At 37.6% G+C, this 21,078-nt stretch overlaps 1 protein-coding gene across 1 annotated transcript in view; it reads right to left on the bottom strand.

Moving 5' to 3' along the window:
• Positions 1-6,580: 6,580 nt before the first annotated feature.
• LOC141621923 (uncharacterized) overlaps positions 6,581-21,078 on the bottom strand; it is a 35,198-nt gene continuing 20,700 nt past the window's right edge. The window contains exons 2-3 of the mRNA XM_074438051.1: positions 17,174-18,964; positions 6,581-6,630 (exon numbers count right to left, since the gene is read on the bottom strand). Of these exons, the coding sequence (XP_074294152.1) occupies positions 17,231-18,673 (1,443 nt within the window). The 5' untranslated portion in view covers positions 18,674-18,964 and the 3' untranslated portion in view covers positions 6,581-6,630; positions 17,174-17,230. The remainder of the gene's footprint in view (positions 6,631-17,173; positions 18,965-21,078) is intronic.

The raw sequence follows: 21,078 nt of genomic DNA, 5'->3' as shown, positions 1-21,078 counted from the left end.
CGGTTATTGATTACATAGTTGTTGATGGTTATGTTTATTATTGATCTTTAACGTATTGGATTGTATTGGTGTTGCTGTTGTTGTATAATTGGTTGTGTTGTGTTTGTATGTGGTTCGCGAGGCGTGTCCTTGGCTGAGTGGAGTCACTTGCGGGAGTGGCTTCACACCCTTGATTCACCCTCTGTGGAACCCGCCACAGAAGGGGATGTGCAGATTAAGGATCATGGGTTATCGTTCGGAATAGATGAGCGGGGATTTGGTGGGTACGGCCGTGGTCCCCCAGTGGCGGCGTGGAATGTCCGTTGCGATGGGTATTCTCGCAGGACTACACACTTTAGTGTGTAGTCAGGTGTTTGGAGATATGATGGAGTTGGGTGATATGTGTGTTGTATTTCATGTATTGTGTTTTGTGTAATCAGTAACTGACCCCGTTTAAATGTTTTGAAAACTGTGGTGATCCATTCGGGGATGGTGAGCAGTTATTGAGCAGGTATGAGATGGCTTACGCGAGGGATAGCTAGGATGGAGTCATCACATGTCACTAGAGTCTTCCGCTGTGTCTTGAACTTTGATTTCTTTTCAGTTGGTTTGGTTTTGGAACGTTTATTTTTACTTTACAGTTTTGGTTTTGGATTTGTAATCACTTAAACTCATTTACTTAATTAAGTACATTTCTTTATGGTCTATTTGATATACATTGCCTCGGGTAACCGAGATGGTAGCATTTCCATGCGCATTAGGTGGTCTTGGTAAGGCACCTTGGTGTATGGGGGTGTTACATGGCTTCCTTGGCCTATCTGACTTCCTAGTTCCTTGGTCTGGTGGATTATTTTCCAAAATGGAACTGGCAAGAATATTGGGAATAGAATCAGCAGGATTGACTGTTACTTCTGATGTCACTGTAATTGAAGCAGGCTGCTGAACAGTCTCAGGTACTGTATTATGCCTTGTTACAGTTGCAGGCACTCAAATAAACTGTCCCTGATCTACTTCAGGGATCAAAAAATCTTCAATAGGTGATGAACCAGTAGAAGAAGGTGGAACTTGTGTGTGGTAAGGATAAATATGCTCCTTAAACACAATATCCCTATTTGTAAAACCACATGTTTTGTTAGGTCATACAACTTTTCTGATTGCAGGGATATCCAATAAACATGCACTTTCTTGCCCTGTGTGCAAACTTATCAGTGGAGGTAGGTGACATTGTTGCATAGTAAAGTGTACCAAAACCCTTAACTCATTATAGGAAAGTTTTTCCCCAAACAACAACTCATGTGGTGTATGCCAACCAATGATTTTTGAAGGCATCTTGTTGATAAGATAAGTGGCTGTTAGAAGACACTCACCCCAAAATTTGATAGAGACATTAGACTGAAACTTAAGTGCTCTTGCAACTTCCAACAAATGTCTATGTTTCCTCTAACACGCCCACTTTGTTGAGGTCTCCCCACAATGCTTCTTTGATTCACTATACCTTTCTCTCTAAACATCTCTTTAAATTGTTGTTGGATAAACTCTGAACCATTATCTGGCCTTATGGTCTTAATCTTGGCATTAAAATGATTTTCAGCATATGCAATAAAACCTTTAACAAACCCAGGTACTTGAGCCTTATTTTGGATAAAAAATGTCCAGGTATTCCGAGAATGGTCATCTAATATGGTAAGGAAAGACTTAGCACCATATAATGCTGGTGTTTTGTATGGTCCCCAAACATCAACATGAATTAAATCAAAGCAATGTCTAGTATAAGCAATACTAACAGAAAAAGGCAAAGAATGATGTTTGGCAAAAATGCAAGCTTTACAATGAAAATTCTCTATTCCTTTCATACTAATTCCAGGTACATGTTGTAATTTTTCTAAGGAACTATGTCCAAAACGATAATGTACAAGTGCTATGTTAGAAATCCTAACAGTATTGACATTACAATGTTTAGAATTTCCAACTTTATTTGAACAAAATGAAAAAGAAGAATTAACATGTGTAGGTGATTGCACTCTAAACTTTTAAAGATTGCCAACTCTCTTTGCCTCAGCAACCACAACTTTACTTGAATGGTCCTGAAACACACATTTAGCTTTCAGAAAACTAACATTAAACCTGTTGCAATAATCAATTTTGCCAGACATCAGGTTTTGCTTGAAATCCGGGATATATAAAACATTATGCAAAACTATTAATTTGGATAGGGTTATATCACCTATCTTATGCACAAGTTTCACAGTACCATCAGGGAGAGCTATATAAACAGGTTTGGAAAGATATTTCACATTATGCATAAGAGACATATTAGAAGTAATGTGATCTGATGCACTTGTGTCAACTATCCAATCAAGGCTACTGAAATCAAATAAGCTAGCAGATAAAGCATGAGATGAAACTTTCATACCAGCAAAATGAACTGAAGATCTCAAATCAGAAGAACCAGAAGTAGGCTTATCAGAAATAGCCCGGAAAACCTGATGAAGAACAGATTGTTAACAGATTGTATGATCCCTTGCACAAAATCAGGATTGACATGAGGAGAAACAGTGTTCTGAAACTGAGTAAGTTGATGAGTCTGACTAACAGCAGGACACTCAAGGTGAAAGATTTCTTTATACTCAGAATCCTGATCATAAGTGATCATACCAACATTAGCAACTTTGGAAAAAGAAGCAAATTCAACTTTTTCTTTGCCCTTCTTAGCCAAAAATGTTTGTACTTGTAGCATCTCCCCTTGCAGAAAGTACATGTCATCAACCTATGGCATTCTTCAATTGTATGACCATTTTTCTTACAATGAGCACAAGTCTTTATTTCAGAATCAGAATCATCCTCCTTTGGGCGTTTCCAAGTATTACCAGAATCAGAAAAATTATTGTTGTAAGTCATTTTCTTGGAAGTATAAGCTGCAGTTTTCACAATAACTTCAGCAGCATGATCATTAAGATGCTTCTGTCTTTCAATTTTCTGCAACATGCCCAAAGCTTTGTTGATTGGAGGTAAAGGACCCAAGGACAACAAGTTGGTCTGTGTATGTTCATAACCCGATTTCAGTCCCATTAATAACTGATACAGTCGTTATGTACCAAAAATAAATACCTAAATATAACTAACAGAAGCTAGCGATAAGTAGGGTCGATCTCCACAGGGAGGCTAAGTATCTATCTGTAAGTCCGTCTATCTAGTCACAAATGGGGGTTTTGAAATTTGTTTACTAAACTACTAAAGATATAAGGTAAGAGGAATAAAGACAAGAGCGATAAAAGCAAGAAAAAGAAAGGTGTGATCAGATAAAGAGAGATATGTCAGGATTTCGGTTCACCACGACAGTATACTAACTCAGTCATAAATAGCCTAGATAATCTACTGTGAGAAGCGCAACGGAAAAGTCCTTTCGGTCCGCTATCCACCCTAGACTACTACTAACTTAAATTTCGCCCTCATTAGGTAGTCTACTGCTCTTAGCAGGTCTGCTCTCTCCAATCTTTCGATCCAGGAAAGAATTTAACCAGATTAAAGTTATTCAGAAGCGTGCACTCAACTAAACAGATTACAGTTATATTGCTATGGGGACAGATTCTCACAAATAAATCGTCTAGCCTATATACAATATCGTCACATCACTAACATGGCTCCCCTAATCCTAACATAGGGAGATTAGCTACACATGCTTTTGATATCGATAACAATAACAATAAACATAAGCATACCAAGAAAAGACATAATAGATAGAATAAGATTAAGCATAAACTAAACAAATCGATAACAAAAGAATAATAGAACAAGGATTAAGAGAAACAAAGTATTGGATTAAGATTAAGAGAAGAGAAAGATTACAATAAAGCTAATCCGGCGTAAAGAACAAGTAGCAGTGATTAAGAGCAAAAGTTCCAGAGATTAAGAGTAATTAAGAGTTTCAAACGTGATTATAACCTAATGACGACTTCCTTATATAGGGAAGCGTTTTTATTAACAAAATAAACTTAACACGGATTAGTTAACCCGTGTAACATAGCAAATCACTCGATCGAGGCTTTTTATTCCCCCTCGATCGAGTATTCTTCCAGCCAAACCGTTCGATCGAGCAATTTAGGCCCTTGATCGAACACTTCCAAATAAGCTCCTTTCGATCGAGCATAGCACCTACTCGATCGACCAACAGCTGCAGCCAAACTACTCGATCGACCATCCAAAGCTCTCGATCGAGCACCTTCTACTGAGATCAGCATCAAAACTCGTCTGGTCAGCTTCCTAATAAATACCTAAATATAACTAACAGAAGCTAGCGATAAGTAGGGTCGATCTCCACAGGGAGGCTAAGTATCTATTTGTAAGTCCGTCTATCTAGTCACAAATGGGGGTTTTGAAATTTGTTTACTAAACTACTAAAGATATAAGGTAAGAGGAATAAAGACAAGAGCGATAAAAGCAAGAAAAAGAAAGGTGTGATCAGATAAAGAGAGATATGTCAGGATTTCGGTTCACCACGACAGTTTACTAACTCAGTCATAAATAGCCTAGATAATCTACTGTGAGAAGGGCAACGGAAAGGTCCTTTCGGTCCGCTATCCACCCTAGACTACTACTAACTTAAGTTTCGCCCTCATTAGGTAGTCTACTGCTCTTAGCAGGTCTGTTCTCTCCAATCTTTCGATCCAGGAAAGAATTTAACCAGATTAAAGTTATTCAGAAGCGTGCACTCAACTAAACAGATTACAGTTATATTGCTATGGGGACAGATTCTCACAAATAAATCGTCTAGCCTATATACAACATCGTCACATCACTAACATGGCTCCCCTAATCCTAACATAGGGAGATTAGCTACACATGCTTTTGATATCGATAACAATAACAATAAACATAAGCATACCAAGAAAAGACATAATAGAGAGAATAAGATTAAGCATAAACTAAACAAATCGATAACAAAAGAATAATAGAACAAGGATTAAGAGAAACAAAGTATTGGATTAAGATTAAGAGAAGAGAAAGATTACAATAAAGCTAATCCGGCGTAAAGAACAAGTAGCAGTGATTAATAGCAAAAGTTCCAGAGATTAAGAGTAATTAAGAGTTTCAAACGTGATTATAACCTAATGACGACTTCCTTATATAGGGAAGCGTTTTTATTAACAAAATAAACTTAACACGGATTAGTTAACCCGTGTAACATAGCAAATCACTCGATCGAGGCTTTTTATTCCCCCTCGATCGAGTATTCTTCCAGCCAAACCGTTCGATCGAGCAATTTAGGCCCTTGATCGAACACTTCCAAATAAGCTCCTTTCGATCGAGCATAGCACCTACTCGATCGACCAACAGCTGCAGCCAAACTACTCGATCGACCATCCAAAGCTCTCGATCGAGCACCTTCTACTGAGATCAGCATCAAAACTCGTCTGGTCAGCTTCCTAATAAATACCTAAATATAACTAACAGAAGCTAGCGATAAGTAGGGTCGATCTCCACAGGGAGGCTAAGTATCTATTTGTAAGTCCGTCTATCTAGTCACAAATGGGGGTTTTGAAATTTGTTTACTAAACTACTAAAGATATAAGGTAAGAGGAATAAAGACAAGAGCGATAAAAGCAAGAAAAAGAAAGGTGTGATCAGATAAAGAGAGATATGTCAGGATTTCGGTTCACCACGACAGTTTACTAACTCAGTCATAAATAGCCTAGATAATCTACTGTGAGAAGGGCAACGGAAAGGTCCTTTCGGTCCGCTATCCACCCTAGACTACTACTAACTTAAGTTTCGCCCTCATTAGGTAGTCTACTGCTCTTAGCAGGTCTGTTCTCTCCAATCTTTCGATCCAGGAAAGAATTTAACCAGATTAAAGTTATTCAGAAGCGTGCACTCAACTAAACAGATTACAGTTATATTGCTATGGGGACAGATTCTCACAAATAAATCGTCTAGCCTATATACAACATCGTCACATCACTAACATGGCTCCCCTAATCCTAACATAGGGAGATTAGCTACACATGCTTTTAATATCGATAACAATAACAATAAACATAAGCATACCAAGAAAAGACATAATAGAGAGAATAAGATTAAGCATAAACTAAACAAATCGATAACAAAAGAATAATAGAACAAGGATTAAGAGAAACAAAGTATTGGATTAAGATTAAGAGAAGAGAAAGATTACAATAAAGCTAATCCGGCGTAAAGAACAAGTAGCAGTGATTAATAGCAAAAGTTCCAGAGATTAAGAGTAATTAAGAGTTTCAAACGTGATTATAACCTAATGACGACTTCCTTATATAGGGAAGCGTTTTTATTAACAAAATAAACTTAACACGGATTAGTTAACCCGTGTAACATAGCAAATCACTCGATCGAGGCTTTTTATTCCCCCTCGATCGAGTATTCTTCCAGCCAAACCGTTCGATCGAGCACTTTAGGCCCTTGATCGAACACTTCCAAATAAGCTCCTTTCGATCGAGCATAGCACCTACTCGATCGACCAACAGCTGCAGCCAAACTACTCGATCGGCCATCCAAAGCTCTCGATCGAGCACCTTCTACTGAGATCAGCATCAAAACTCGTCTGGTCAGCTTCCTAATACCTCCCCCCCCCCCCTCACGCTTCCCGAGGTACATCTTCTCCTCTAAATCTCCGTCTCCCTAAAATACATGCAAAGTGGGACGACTAAGGCACGATTCCACTACTTTTAGGTCCATTTATGCAATTAAGACAAAACAAACCAAAGTAGCCAATTCGGGGCATTTTGCAATACAAAGCGATACAAATGGCATTGAAATACGTGAAATAAAAGGCTAAAAAGTCTATATAAATTGCACGTATCAAACGAGTAAACTAAATGCAAACTAATGGAACGGATATGAAAACTCAGAGCTAGCTATAACTTTTGCACTTAAACCATTTAATGCAATCAAAAATTAACAGTCATAGCTACAGCTGTCAATATGCAAACGAGTTGTATGATGTCTATAAATAAGCTGACATGTCGACTTGCAAGACCATTAAAATCGGACTCTCACGGGTCATTCTTCTCTCATGAAGCAAAGGGAGAAAGTATATGTGTAACACCCCGTAATTTCGGACCGTTATTACTTTGCGAAAGTAATTTATTAATCAAGTTGAATTTAATATTAATGTATTTGAAGTAATAATAATTCAATGAAATGTAATTCTTTTATATTTTGAAGTAAAGTATTTATTTTGATAGTTTCGAAATGTTTAAAAATAGTTTAAACCGTGTAAAAACATTTTATTTCGAAATAAGGGCATATCGGAAAAAAATGGCAATTCTTTTGAAAATTGAGCAAACGATTTTGGAAACGGGTCATATGAGTACTCAATCTTCTTGTAAACTCGTGTTTAAGAACTTTGGCATTGTCGGAATTTGCATTTGACAAACGGTTCTAATTATCGTCGTAACGAGCCAAAACCGACGAATGAAATTCCGCCAAATCCCGCTCCTCTTTCTCCTTTCTCGGCACACCTCCTCTTCCTCCTTCCCATTCCTTCCTAGAACTTCCTTTGTTCTTCTTTTGTGCCTCTTGACCGAAATCCACAAAAAAAAAAAAAAAAAATAATCTTACAATCGTAATTTCATCATAACTTCTTCGTTTCTAGTCCGATTTTCGCAAAATTTATATTTTCGGAATCCTCTCTTCAAGATCTACATCCTAGTATGTTTTAATTTCAGTTTTCATTATGTTGATTTAAGATGATTTTGGGGCATAATTTCGGTTTTAGTGATTATTGTTGTGTTTTTGTTGTTTTTAATAGGTGAAGATTATGAGGATGATATAAGGGACTCTTATATAGTAGAGGATGATGGGTAGCTACTGTTTTTAGGGTTTTCTCAAGGGTTATTTGCCTTTTTCTAGCTTAAGGTAACATATTTCGAGTTACTCGACGATTAAATGTCACATTCTTTGCTTTTTGTATGATTTTGGTGAATGTTATTTGGGTAGTTTATTTCACATGAATATATGGGTTAAAATCATGTCTTTTGTTAGTTTAAGTTCACATATTAGTATGGAAACGAAATGGGAATGATTAATTGATGCTTCAGACGATGTTAAACTGAACAAAAATGGAGAAATGGAGGGTTTGGGGTGGCGGCCCAACAGGCCCGTGCAGGCCCACGGCAGGCCCGGGTTGGCCCGTTGCTTGTTTTCGCGATTTTCCATGCGTTGTTTGTCGTTTCGGGTTTATTAATGTTAAATTTAGTATAAGTAACATATGGGTAGTCTTATGAAATGAATAATGTTAGTAGTAAATATAATGTTGATGGTAAAGTTATGTTTATATTGGTAGTTGGCACATGTTAGGATAGGTTATAATATGAAATTGCAATGAATAGGCTTAAAATGTATTCTATAGCGATAATTGTAATGTTTGGATGATTATGCCGAAAACTGAGCCTTAGTCCCTTTGACTGAATCGATGTCAGTCAATTGAGTGATTGGTCAGCCGCGATTGAACCCGTACCTTTCGCAGGACTGGGGTTGCGGGTAAAAATTCGGTTGGATGAGTTTTTGTGAAAAGTGGATATTTGGCCTTATTCTTGTTTTAGGCCATTAATTATGTTTTTATTTCACATATGTGGTTGGTTGTTTTGAATGGGTTCTTATATTGTAGAAACGGCCTTAGATTCCCCGAAACCTTTAATATTGTTAATATTGCTTGAAATGGAATTTGGTATTGAATACTTCTTGCAGGTTGTTGTGTTTGTCATAGATAGGACTTTATAGTCTTTGACGAGTATATGTTCACTGCTTAATAGCCTTTGTGTTCCTGACTTGGTGGGATTATATCCAAGTTGGGGCATGACCTCGTTACTTATTTTGAGGGTAAGTGGTCAGCTTAAGTACTAGCCAACCCTTTGGTGGACTCCTTAGGGTACTCACTTTGTTTTAGAAAAATTGTGAGTCTTGGGTGCGGTGGTGTGTATCCGCATGTCTAGGTCTCAAGATTTTAGGCTAGGGTTGTGTTGTGTCTTGGCCATGTTTTGATAGAACCTCCGAGCCAAGATACCGGTTCGATTACCTTCCCTACCTCGTGGTATAGACTCGAGTTCTGAGTGACTATTGACGGTGCTAAGAACTTATGCCTGTCTTTGATATATTGCCCTTTCTTGTATGGTGATTTTATGAATTGTAATAGGTGAGATGCAAGCCGGTTACAATTGATAAAGTTTGGATTACTGCTTGATATATGTTTCACATGATAGTTTAATTTGGGCAGTTTAGTGTTCATATGTTAGAATATTCTATAATTAATTGATTTATGATGTTGTTTACATGTTACATTACATGTTACATTAAATATGACATTTCGTGGCTGGGAGGACTCGAAGTTACTCCCCACTGAATTGTGGCTTTCGTGTTTGTATAAAATGCGATTGACAGGTTGATGATGATTAGATGGGGTACACGGACGAGCTAGTGAGCAAAAGAACCTTGGACTTAGTTTGGTTATATTTTGTAGTAAACCTTTAAACATATGGTTGTGTTTATATTTTGGAGGGACATATGTCTCCCTCTTTTACTTTGGTTTGTATCACTTTATTCTCACGACTTAGTATTATTATGTAAATTAGTTTGTTAGTACTTGCAGGTTTTGGCACTCTTCATTTGGGAATGTTTGTGAATGGTTTAGAAAAGTTTTTAAAATTACAGGTTTTATTTAGTTGAACCAATTACAAATATATCCTGTCAGTTTTTCTGTAGAATTTACGTGTTTATTTATTGCTAAAAATGAGGGTGTCACAGTTGGTATCAGAGCTTGTTGCTCCCGATGCACGTTTGTGCACCCCAATATAAATAACTTGACCTTAAAATAATAAACTTGAGAGATGGGTAAGATGGGTAGACTTAGGACCTTATGTTGTAGTCTCTTTGTGTTTGCTCTTTGTTAGGTACTAACCTGTTTGTTGATTGTCATTTAATATTTGTTGCGTTCTTGGATCAATAACCGTGAACTTACCAACGTGAAGATCAAGACATGGTGCATATTGCCAGAAATTGAAGATTTGTTCAACTTTGAAGAATGTTTCTACTTCCTCGAAGATGTTTCTCATTCTTTGTGTACCTTGCCCTGTCCCTTACTTCTTATTGCTTATTCCTTCTTCTAAATCCTCTTTTCTTTCTCCTTGTGAGTCACTCTTGTATTTCCTAACTTGTCCTTTGTTCCTTGCTTATCCTTACTTAACGCCTTTTGATAGTACTCTTTCTTTTGAGGAATGTTGACCTTGGTTGGAAAGTTCGACTTTTGAGGAGATTGTTTATGTCTAACCCTTAACCCTGGCTTTGAGAAGTCGTGATGTTAGAAAGACTTAGGTAAGGTGATGAGACATACTTAAGGATTCTTATACCTAGTTCCTTGACAAAGTGAGTATAATTGATTGGTGGATTCTTTGTGTTAGGAATGAATTGCCTATGTGATTAAAGTTATAGAACTTGGCTTTGTTGTTTATGTCTGGGATACTAGTGCTTAGTACTTGACTTAAAATGGAGGAAACTGAATGGTGGATTTGAGGATGTAGGATTGACTAAGTAAGTCGAGTTGTGATTGGCTTCCATAATCACTTTGGACATGAGAGTTTGATAATGTGTATGACCATATGAGAAAAGCTAATGGTGGGATTATTAGTTGGTTTTAGTGAGTGATATTGATTACTACTTGAGGTATGGTATGAGAGTGAGAGTAAGCTACATTGTTGGGAAGTCTTAGCACTTGTTTTGGTAACTAGAAAGGGTAATGGTATGGTTGACACCAATTGTTAGGTTAAAGAACATAGTTTCAATTCATGGTTTTAGAAACTCTTAGGTGATAAAGTGTTGTTACAATTAAGACCTTGTTCCTTGGGAATTTGATGGTAAGTAAGTTTTAGGATGTCAAATTTGAAAGAATACTCCTTGGGATGTTGATGACCATAATGGATTGGTGATGTGATTTGGTATTAGTTGGCTCTTGAGAGTTCTTGAGTTGAGAAAGACTTAGTATTGAGAAGAATTTGTCAACCCTATAGTTTTATAGACCTTGAGGTCGCATTGAGTACTTGAGATGATGGGATGATGTTGTAGCTGAGTGTAGTTCCGCTTTTGGGAATCCTTAATAAGTAAAAGAATAGAGAAACTTGAGATCCTATTGATTTTTCAGATTTTGGGGTTGGTATGTTACTACCTTGTTTTGAAATGAGAACCTTGTGGAATATTTGAGGAACCTTCTCTTGGAGTTTAGAGCTTGGTATTGGGATTCTTGATTGAAGGTTTACTTTTTTTTGAGGAACCCATAGTTGACACTAGTTGGATACGAATATAGCTTTGTTGGAAGCCTTGACCTTAAGCTTGTGAAAGTTGTTTCTGGATGTTTGAGGATTTGGAGCGATGAGATCACACCTATAGTGGAGTACCTTGTTTCAAGGAATAGATTAGGATGAGGTAACATAAGCGATTGAGGAAACCCTTGGGAGTGATGTAGTTATGAGTTTTGTTGTTAGGAAGTTTTCGGAACCGTTTTGAGTGATGTTGTTGTTTGAGATAAGAGTGTCTGGCGTTTCCTTGTTGTCTAATTTCATTTCTTCCTTGATCATGAGCGTTACCGCTCATACCTCTCTTCCTTACTTCATCATACTCCTCTCATAAGTTTGATGTTGGTAACCTATGAAACTCCATCTCTGACACCCTTTTAGGTTCGACTTCAATTCTTACCCCATGAAATTCATCATAGCTCTTTTGATTGGTTAAGCTTGAACCCTCTTAGCATACTTGTATCTATGATGTCTAACTTACTTTTCATGTCACACAATTTCTAAATATTTAAGCTACCATTTTTGGTTCATTGTTAAAAATTTATGTTACTATTACAAAATTTTCCCTGCTTGTAAAGATTTGGAAAATGAAAATTGATTTAATTCTCTAATTGTTCTTTGAGTATAGACTTCTTTATCATGGTTTTGAGTTGCTAAACCTGAGATTTTTGTAAATTTTATCCAAATTCTATTCACTTTGATCTAATCATGATGCCTTTGTTAAAGTTTAATATTATATTTCAGGAATTTAACTCTCCTTTTAGTTTAAAGGTGAAACCTTTATTTTTATTTGGGCTTTTTGCAAAAGAAAATTTGAGTAGACTACCTTTCTCTTATTTTGATTTTAACGTTGATCGGATGTTAGAACTAGTCAATGGAAAAGTTTGATAACTTGTTCTACGCTTGTCGGCGAATAGTTTTTGTTTTAAATTTGTCTCTGACTTAGAAAGTTAGCGCTCTTGTGTGCACGACAAGAACAATTCCGTTCCATGAATGAGACTTATATTTTTGAAAACTCTTCATTAATGTTTTTGAAGGTATTTTGATTTTTGATTTATACAAATGATTTGCCTTTTGACCTTATCTTTGATTTGGAATGTGATGTTCTTCAATACGTAACGAGAACACTTCCGTTCTTCTGATGAGAGTTTGGTTCTGTCGGAAAATTTTAGTTGAAGCTCTTGAAAGAATTTTGATTCTTACGGTAAGTGACTTTTAAATGTTTTAGTTACCGATTTCAATTCCAGATTTAGACCCTAGCTTGACTTTGGAAGAAAGGCCGATCCGGATCCTTGAAGAGCCAGCAAGCAACTTAAGAGCAAAGTTGTACCTCTAGTCCGTGTTCTTTGGCGTTGTGGAAATGTCGAAGAAGAGACTTGGGAGACTGAAGCTTCTATGTTAGCTAAATATCCTGAATTATTCTCGTAAGGCATTCCTTTTTCTTACTCTGTTTCCGCGTTACTAAGCCGTATTTAATCATAATTAGTAAAGATATTATTCTTATTATAGAATTTTAAACTAAATTTTAAAAAATGCTTTTATGATTTTTAATGGTTTTAACATTAATGAGTGTTAAATCTCGTTATTGGTGACGTCCCAATAATGGGTTTTCTCATTTATTTGTGTAGAAATATTTTTTTATATATATATCTTGATAGGAATGTGGATGTTCTTGTCTGATCAACAAGAGTATCACCGTTTCATTGAAAAGACACCTATATTTTTCTTATGATTATATTATTAAGATGTTGTTTACTATAAATTCTCCTTCTAAGTTTCGAGGACGAAACTTTTTAAAAGGAGGGGTGATTGTAACACCCCGTAATTTCGGACCGTTATTACTTTGCGAAAGTAATTTATTAATCAAGTTGAATTTAATATTAATGTATTTGAAGTAATAATAATTCAATGAAATGTAATTCTATTATATTTTGAAGTAAAGTATTTATTTTGATAGTTTCGAAATGTTTAAAAATAGTTTAAACCGTGTAAAAACATTTTATTTCGAAATAAGGGCATATCGGGAAAAAATGGCAATTCTTTTGAAAATTGAGCAAACGATTTTGGAAATGGGTCATATGAGTACTCAATCTTCTTGTAAACTCGTGTTTAAGAACTTTGGCATTGTCGGAATTTGCATTTGACAAACGGTTCTAATTATCGTCGTAACGAGCCAAAACCGACTAATGAAATTCCGCCAAATCCCGCTCCTCTTTCTCCTTTCTCGGCACACCTCCTCTTCCTCCTTCCCATTCCTTCCTAGAACTTCCTTTGTTCTTCTTTTGTGCCTCTTGACCGAAATCCACAAAAAAAAAAAATAATCTTACAATCGTAATTTCATCATAACTTCTTCGTTTCTAGTCTGATTTTCGCAAAATTTATATTTTCGGAATCCTCTCTTCAAGATCTACATCCTAGTATGTTTTAATTTCAGTTTTCATTATGTTGATTTAAGATGATTTTGGGGCATAATTTCGGTTTTAGTGATTATTGTTGTGTTTTTGTTGTTTTTAATAGGTGAAGATTATGAGGATGATATAGGGGACTCCTATATAGTAGAGGAGGATGGGTAGCTACTGTTTTTAGGGTTTTCTCAAGGGTTATTTGCCTTTTTCTAGCTTAAGGTAACATATTTCGAGTTACTCGACGATTAAATGTCACATTCTTTGCTTTTTGTATGATTTTGGTGAATGTTATTTGGGTAGTTTATTTCACATGAATATATGGGTTAAAATCATGTCTTTTGTTAGTTTAAGTTCACATATTAGTATGGAAACGAAATGGGAATGATTAATTGATGCTTCAAACGATGTTAAACTGAACAAAAATGGAGAAATGGAGGGTTTGGGGTGGCGGCCCAACAGGCCCGTGCAGGCCCACGGCAGGCCCGGGTTGGCCTGTTGCTTGTTTTCGCGATTTTCCATGCGTTGTTTGTCGTTTCGGGTTTATTAATGTTAAATTTAGTATAAGTAACATATGGGTAGTCTTATGAAATGAATAATGTTAGTAGTAAATATAATGTTGATGGTAAAGTTATGTTTATATTGGTAGTTGGCACATGTTAGGATAGGTTATAATATGAAATTGCAATGAATAGGCTTAAAATGTATTCTATAGCGATAATTGTAATGTTTGGATGATTATGCCGAAAACTGAGCCTTAGTCCCTTTGACTCAATCGATGTCGATAAATTGAGTGATTGGTCACCGCGATTGAACCCGTACTGCCGCAGACCGGGGTTGCGGGTAAAAATTCGGTTGGATGAGTTTTTGTGAAAAGTGGATATTTGGCCTTATTCTTGTTTTAGGCCATTAATTATGTTTTTATTTCACATATGTGGTTGGTTGTTTTGAATGGGTTCTTATATTGTAGAAACGGCCTTAGATTCCCCGAAACCTTTAATATTGTTAATATTGCTTGAAATGGAATTTGGTATTGAATACTTCTTGCAGGTTGTTGTGTTTGTCATAGATAGGACTTTATAGTCTTTGACGAGTATATGTTCACTGCTTAATAGCCTTTGTGTTCCTGACTTGGTGGGATTATATCCAAGTTGGGGCATGACCTCGTTACTTATTTTGAGGGTAAGTGGTCAGCTTAAGTACTAGCCAACCCTTTGGTGGACTCCTTAGGGTACTCACTTTGTTTTAGAAAAATTGTGAGTCTTGGGTGCAGTGGTGTGTATCCGCATGTCTAGGTCTGCGCAGATTTTAGGCTAGGGTTGTGTTGTGTCTTGGCCATGTTTTGATAGAACCTCTGAGCCAAGATACCGGTTCGATTACCTTCCCTACCTCGTGGTATAGACTCGAGTTACAGAGTGACTATTGACGGTGCTAAGAACTTATGCCTGTCTTTGATATATTGCCCTTTCTTGTATGGTGATTTTATGAATTGTAATAGGTGAGATGCAAGCTGGTTACAATTGATAAAGTTTGGATTACTGCTTGATATATGTTTCACATGATAGTTTAATTTGGGCAGTTTAGTGTTCATATGTTAGAATATTCTATAATTAATTGATTTATGATGTTGTTTACATGTTACATTAAATATGACATTTCGTGGCTGGGAGGACTCGAAGTTACTCCCCACTGAATTGTGGCTTTCGTGTTTGTATAAAATGCGATTGACAGGTTGATGAAGATTAGATGGGGTACACGGACGAGCTAGTGAGCAAAAGAACCTTGGACTTAGTTTGGTTATATTTTGTAGTAAACCTTTAAACATATGGTTGTGTTTATATTTTGGAGGGACATATGTCTCCCTCTTTTACTTTGGTTTGAATCACTTTATTCTCACGACTTAGTATTATTATGTAAATTAGTTTGTTAGTATTTGCAGGTTTTGGCACTCTTCATTTGGGAATGTTTGTGAATGGTTTAGAAAAGTTTTTAAAATTACAGGTTTTATTTAGTTGAACCAATTACAAATATATCCTGTCAGTTTTTCTGTAGAATTTACGTGTTTATTTATTGCTAAAAATGAGGGTGTCACAATATGTTTAAGAGAAGAAGAGAAATCAATCACTCACCTAAACTGCGACCTACATAACATGCATGCAACAAAAATGACAGACGATTCCAAACACCGCACATACATTCCAACCAACAATGTCCGTCACAACCGAGGGCTTACAAATGATATGGGAGAGTGAGGTTACAGGTAAGAAAAGGCAAAACAGATTATGGAAATATGGAGGTAAAGCGTCAAGCTAGAACCTAAACAGGACCATATAAGACTATCCGATTCGCAGCTGACTAGAAATCAAACACAAGTGCCCTTCTTTGGCACAAAACTCACTAACGATTTACACAATCTCCTAAAAAAGATATGAATAAAACAGAGGAGTAAGACCGTCACAAACTTCCCTTTTTTAATACGGTCTCATTCTCATTTCAACTTCTTTTTTTCTTTTTCTTTCTTTCTTTTTTCCTCTGATTCACGTTTTTTTTCTTTCTTTTTCATTTTCTTTTTTTTTCTTTTTTTTTCATCCTTTTCCATGCTTTTCTCGTTTTCCTGCCCGCGCTTCTTTCTTTTTCTACCAAATCTATATAAATGAGGACGAACCAAATCGCAGCAATAAAAGATATACCACAAAAATTACACTAAACTAGCTTGACTGACAAGCTTAATTTGGGTGTAGCTAATGGGTCAAAAGGCTATTTTTGGTTAATGTGGGGCTAAATGGGTGAAAATAAAAGAAAGGGGGAAATTTTAAGCACCTCCCTGCATGTGACAGCAACCACAAACCCGAATGTATGCAAGCAAAAGGCAATCGAATCTCATAAATGTGCAAATGTGATGAACATGCTATGCAAGGAGTACTACTCTCAATTCCTATATGAACTGGTCATGAATGACACCAGTTCATAAGGCTCTAAAAACTTAGAAATTGTAAAGAAGTTTGCCAATTTTATCAGGTCAATTCTATACAATCAGCTATATTTTCAACATTAACTCGTAGATATGCGCATGACTAAACTAATAACTGCCAATTAGATGTAAGGCTCAAGTGATATGACAAGTTAAAGTGCAATTTCATCACGAAAATCTACCGTTTCGACTCAACTTATATGCAAAATGAAACGTGAATTTTTGATTTTTTTTGAAATTTTCTATATATTTTTTTTGGATTTTTCATTTTATTTTTTGAAATAAAAAACAAATGCAAGCAGAAAAATAAACGTGAATGCAAAAACAAATGCAAATGAAGACTCAAAGGATGCAATACCCTCCCCAAACCAAAACGGACAACGTCCTCGTTGTCTTCCAGCATACACCAGTAGTATATATATATAGGGAAAGGGATAAACAACCAATAAATGAATAAAATAAATAAATAAAGAGACGAAAATAAATAAAAGAGAAAAAATACATACAAAATGACGAACTTCCCCAAACCAGCCAGAAAACTAGGGAAGTGAGTAGACCAGTACCTACTTGTCGCCCTCCTCCTCCTCTACCACCACAAAGTCAGGATCTCGCTCCTGCTCCCTCCTCCTCCTCTCGTCAGCTCTGGCCCTCTCTTCCTGCTCAACATTGTCTGCCTCGCTATCTGGCTTCGGGTACCCCTCCGCCGGGTACCGGTAGAAAGAAGGGTGTGGCCAGCCATCGGGAACGGGGCGTCCTCTCTTCATGTGATACTCGTACAGAGGGAACAAGGCAAGTGCCTGATCCCGCTCCATACGAGCCTGCCTGGTGAGCAACTCAAGAAGCAAACTGTCACGGCGCCCTTGGTCGATGACCTCGGACGCCTCAAAAGGTGGAGGAGGAACACAATTAGTCGGGTAGACCGGCTGTGTAACAGAAGGAGTGGGGATAGGGATCGGTGTAGGCGTAGGCGTAGGCGTGGAAGACTGTCCAGCCTCAATCAGCGTGGATCCCTCTCCAGTCTCAGGTCTCTTCCGCTTCTTAGAAGCGGAAGCAATGGTAGGTGGAGCGAGTGGAAGGTAGTAGAAAGACAAAGGTGGAGACAACCTACCCCTCATAGTGGTCAAAGGTACAAGACGGCGTATGTCGGTGTAAGGTAAGGTCACGGACAAGGAACCACAAATCTTCCAAGTCCACTGGTCTGAATCTAACCAAAACATTGCCAACATGGCAGGAACATTCAGGTACTTTTCCCTATCTATATGTGCCAAGTCACGGGGAAAGTCGGTGAAGATAGAACGGGCGAGGTAGGTGGCTATGCCACCACCGACAATGGCGCCCGTCTTCTGCTTCCCAACAGCATTAAAATATTGAGCTGTCAGATAAGCAATGTTAAGAACAAAGGGGCCCTCGCTATCAATGTTTAAATAGCCCCCTAAAATTGACCACTCAACATTGTTAATGTTGTTAGGCTCTTTACGGCCAAAAATCGTCCCTCCAATGAGACACAAAAAGTAACGGGCTGGGGGAAGGTGAACATGAGCGAGCTTTCGCTCCTCAAAAAGGGTATGTGCCAAGATCCGCGAAAGCATACGTAGGACCTTTCTAGGAGTGTCCGACTCACCGTGACAGGACAAACCTAACCTACTACCTAACTCAGCTAAGGTCCAGGTCGTAGTTCGGTTAAACAACCGAAAGGAGACACAAGGGCTGTCGTGGTCTGTGGCGTTGGCGGCAGCTGAAAAGGTAAAGGAGCTGAAAAACTCAAGGGTCAGCTCCGGGTAGGTCAAGGCACTCATAGTATTCAACCCGTTCATCCCCGTCCCGTTCAACAACTCAGCAACAGGCTCGTAAATCCCCAATTTCTCAAGGGTGATCCGACACAAAAATTTTGTAGAACTAATGTCACAGCGCTCTAAGTTATAAAAACGAGTACGATGAATCGAGTTAACGAAACGTACCTCAGGATAGTCAGGATGCGGGTCCAAGGAGTCATCGGTACGGAACATGGCAGTGGCACGTCCAGCAACTGGAGTACCTCGTCCTCGACCCCGTCCACGGCCAGCAATACCCGAAGAAGAAGCCAGTCCAGGAACTGGGCGGGGTACTAGGGCAGACTGGAAAGCAGCTGCGACAACGGGTGACGACGCAGCAGGGGTCGTCACCAAAGAGGGAACAGTACCAACAGTAGTGGCAGCAGTGGTAACAACAGAAACGACGGTGGCAACAGCAGGGACACCGTCTCAGACAGGGATGGGGTAACAGTAGAACTAGTCGAGGGCATCGTGTTACTATCCATCCTAATCAATCAAATAAGTGTATAAATTAATCAAACAAACAATTAAACACAATTTCCCCTAATTTTTCAAAAAATTCGAAACCCTAACCCTCTAATTAAGGTCGAAAAACAACCAATAATTAACGGGGAAAACTTACTTGATTAATAACCCACAAGAATAAGCAAAGAAATCGACAAATAGCGCAAGAAATTAGTCGAATTAAAACTCGACTTGAAGAACCCTAAAACCCGAATTAAAATGCAACAAAGACAAAATTGAAGGAGGAAATAGGGGGTAAATGTCAAAAATCCAACAATAAGCACAATGTGGGAGATTAACTTGGTAATAGGGAAGAAAAATGGAAGTTTTGGGAGGATTTTAGAGGGTTTATCGCATAAAGAGGGGAATAATGAAAGTTGGAATAAAAATAGAAGAAAGGAAGAAAGTCTCCCTGCGTGTTATAAGCCTTAGTCACTCGATCGAGTGATTTGAAACCACTCGATCGAGGACTTCATCATCCATGCTGCTCGATCGAGTAAAAATCTCCTCGATCGAGAACTCCTTCTTTTTGACAATTCGATCGAGAGACCAGAACTGCTAGATCGAACAAAAATCCTGGGCAATCCTCTCGATCGAGTACAAAAAGTACTCGATCGAGTTGTTTTCTCTTGGCACACGTCCCAATGCGATACATCTTCCCAAAACTTGCATAGAAACACGTAGAAATACTTCCCGCAAATACCAAATCACAAAAATACGCAGTCTATATTTGGTTTTCGCTAAAACTAACTATCCTATTGTCTAAAAGTCTAAAAAGCAATTAAAATGTTTAACGGAAATTCAAAAATACAAAATGTTACAACGGGGCACTCCCCGCTTATCTTCCAAAACACTGTAGTAGCCCATAAGAGGGCTTCTGACTGGAGGAGGTCCCTTCAGCATCGTGGACCGTCCTCTTGGATCACCATGAGCTGGATTTTGAATTGATAGCAAAGGATTAATTCGCGTCAACATACGCGTCCACCTTCTTCTTTCCTCTGGCATATTTATTGGCAGTGGCATTCTTATTTGCATCATTCCCATCACTTAATTGGACTTTAACTGTACTATGACCGATAACATCTCCAGTATCCATTCTGTCTGTACCGGTAACAAGGAAAACAACAGAATGGTCCTCCTTTTTCCTCTCAGTCTGAGGCAGAGGTGTCACTATAACAACACAATATTCAATATTTTCAACTGGAGTGTCTAAGTCTGAGTCAATAGAGGAAAAAGGAGCTATAAGTAGGGTCGATCTCCACAGGGAGGCTAAGTATCTATCTGTAAGTCCGTCTATCTAGTCACAAATGGGGGTTTTGAAATTTGTTTACTAAACTACTAAAAATATAAGGTAAGAGGAATAAAGACAAGAGCGATAAAAGCAAGAAAAATGAAGGTGTGATCAGATAAAGAGAGATATGTCAGGATATCGGTTCACCACGGCAGTTTACTAACTCAGTCATAAATAGCCTAGACAATCTACTGTGAGAAGGGCAAGGGAAAGGTCCTTTCGGTCCGCTATCCACCCTAGACTACTATTACCTTAACTTTCGCCCTCATTAGGTAGTCTACTGTTCTTAGCAGGTCTGTTCTCTCCAATCTTTCAATCCAGGAATGAATTTAACCTGATTAAAAATATTCAGAAGCGTGCACTCAACTAAACAAATTACAGTTATATTGCTATGGGGACAAATTCTCACAAATAAATCGTCTAGCCTATATACAACATCGTCACATCACTACCATGGCTCCCCTAATCCTAACATAGGGAGATTAGCTACTCATGCTTTTGATATCGATAACAATAACAATAAACATAAGCATACCAAGAAAAGACAAAATAGAGAGAATAAGATTAAGCATAAACTAAACAAATCGATAACAAAAGAATAATAGAACAAGGATTAAGAGAAACAAAGTATTGGATTAAGATTAAGAGAAGAGAAAGATTACAATAAAGCTAATCCGGCGTAAAGAACAAGTAGCAGTGATTAAGAGAAAAAGTTCCAGAGATTAAGAGTAATTAAGAGTGTCAAACGTGATTATAACCTAATGACGACTTCCTTATATAGGGAAGCGTTTTTATTAACAAAATA

This window comes from Silene latifolia, chromosome X (assembly GCF_048544455.1).
Source record: "Silene latifolia isolate original U9 population chromosome X, ASM4854445v1, whole genome shotgun sequence".
NCBI classification, from domain to species: Eukaryota; Viridiplantae; Streptophyta; class Magnoliopsida; order Caryophyllales; family Caryophyllaceae; genus Silene; species Silene latifolia.
Note: the sequence above shows the minus strand (reverse complement) of the source record. Positions and strands in the feature narration are given on the sequence as shown.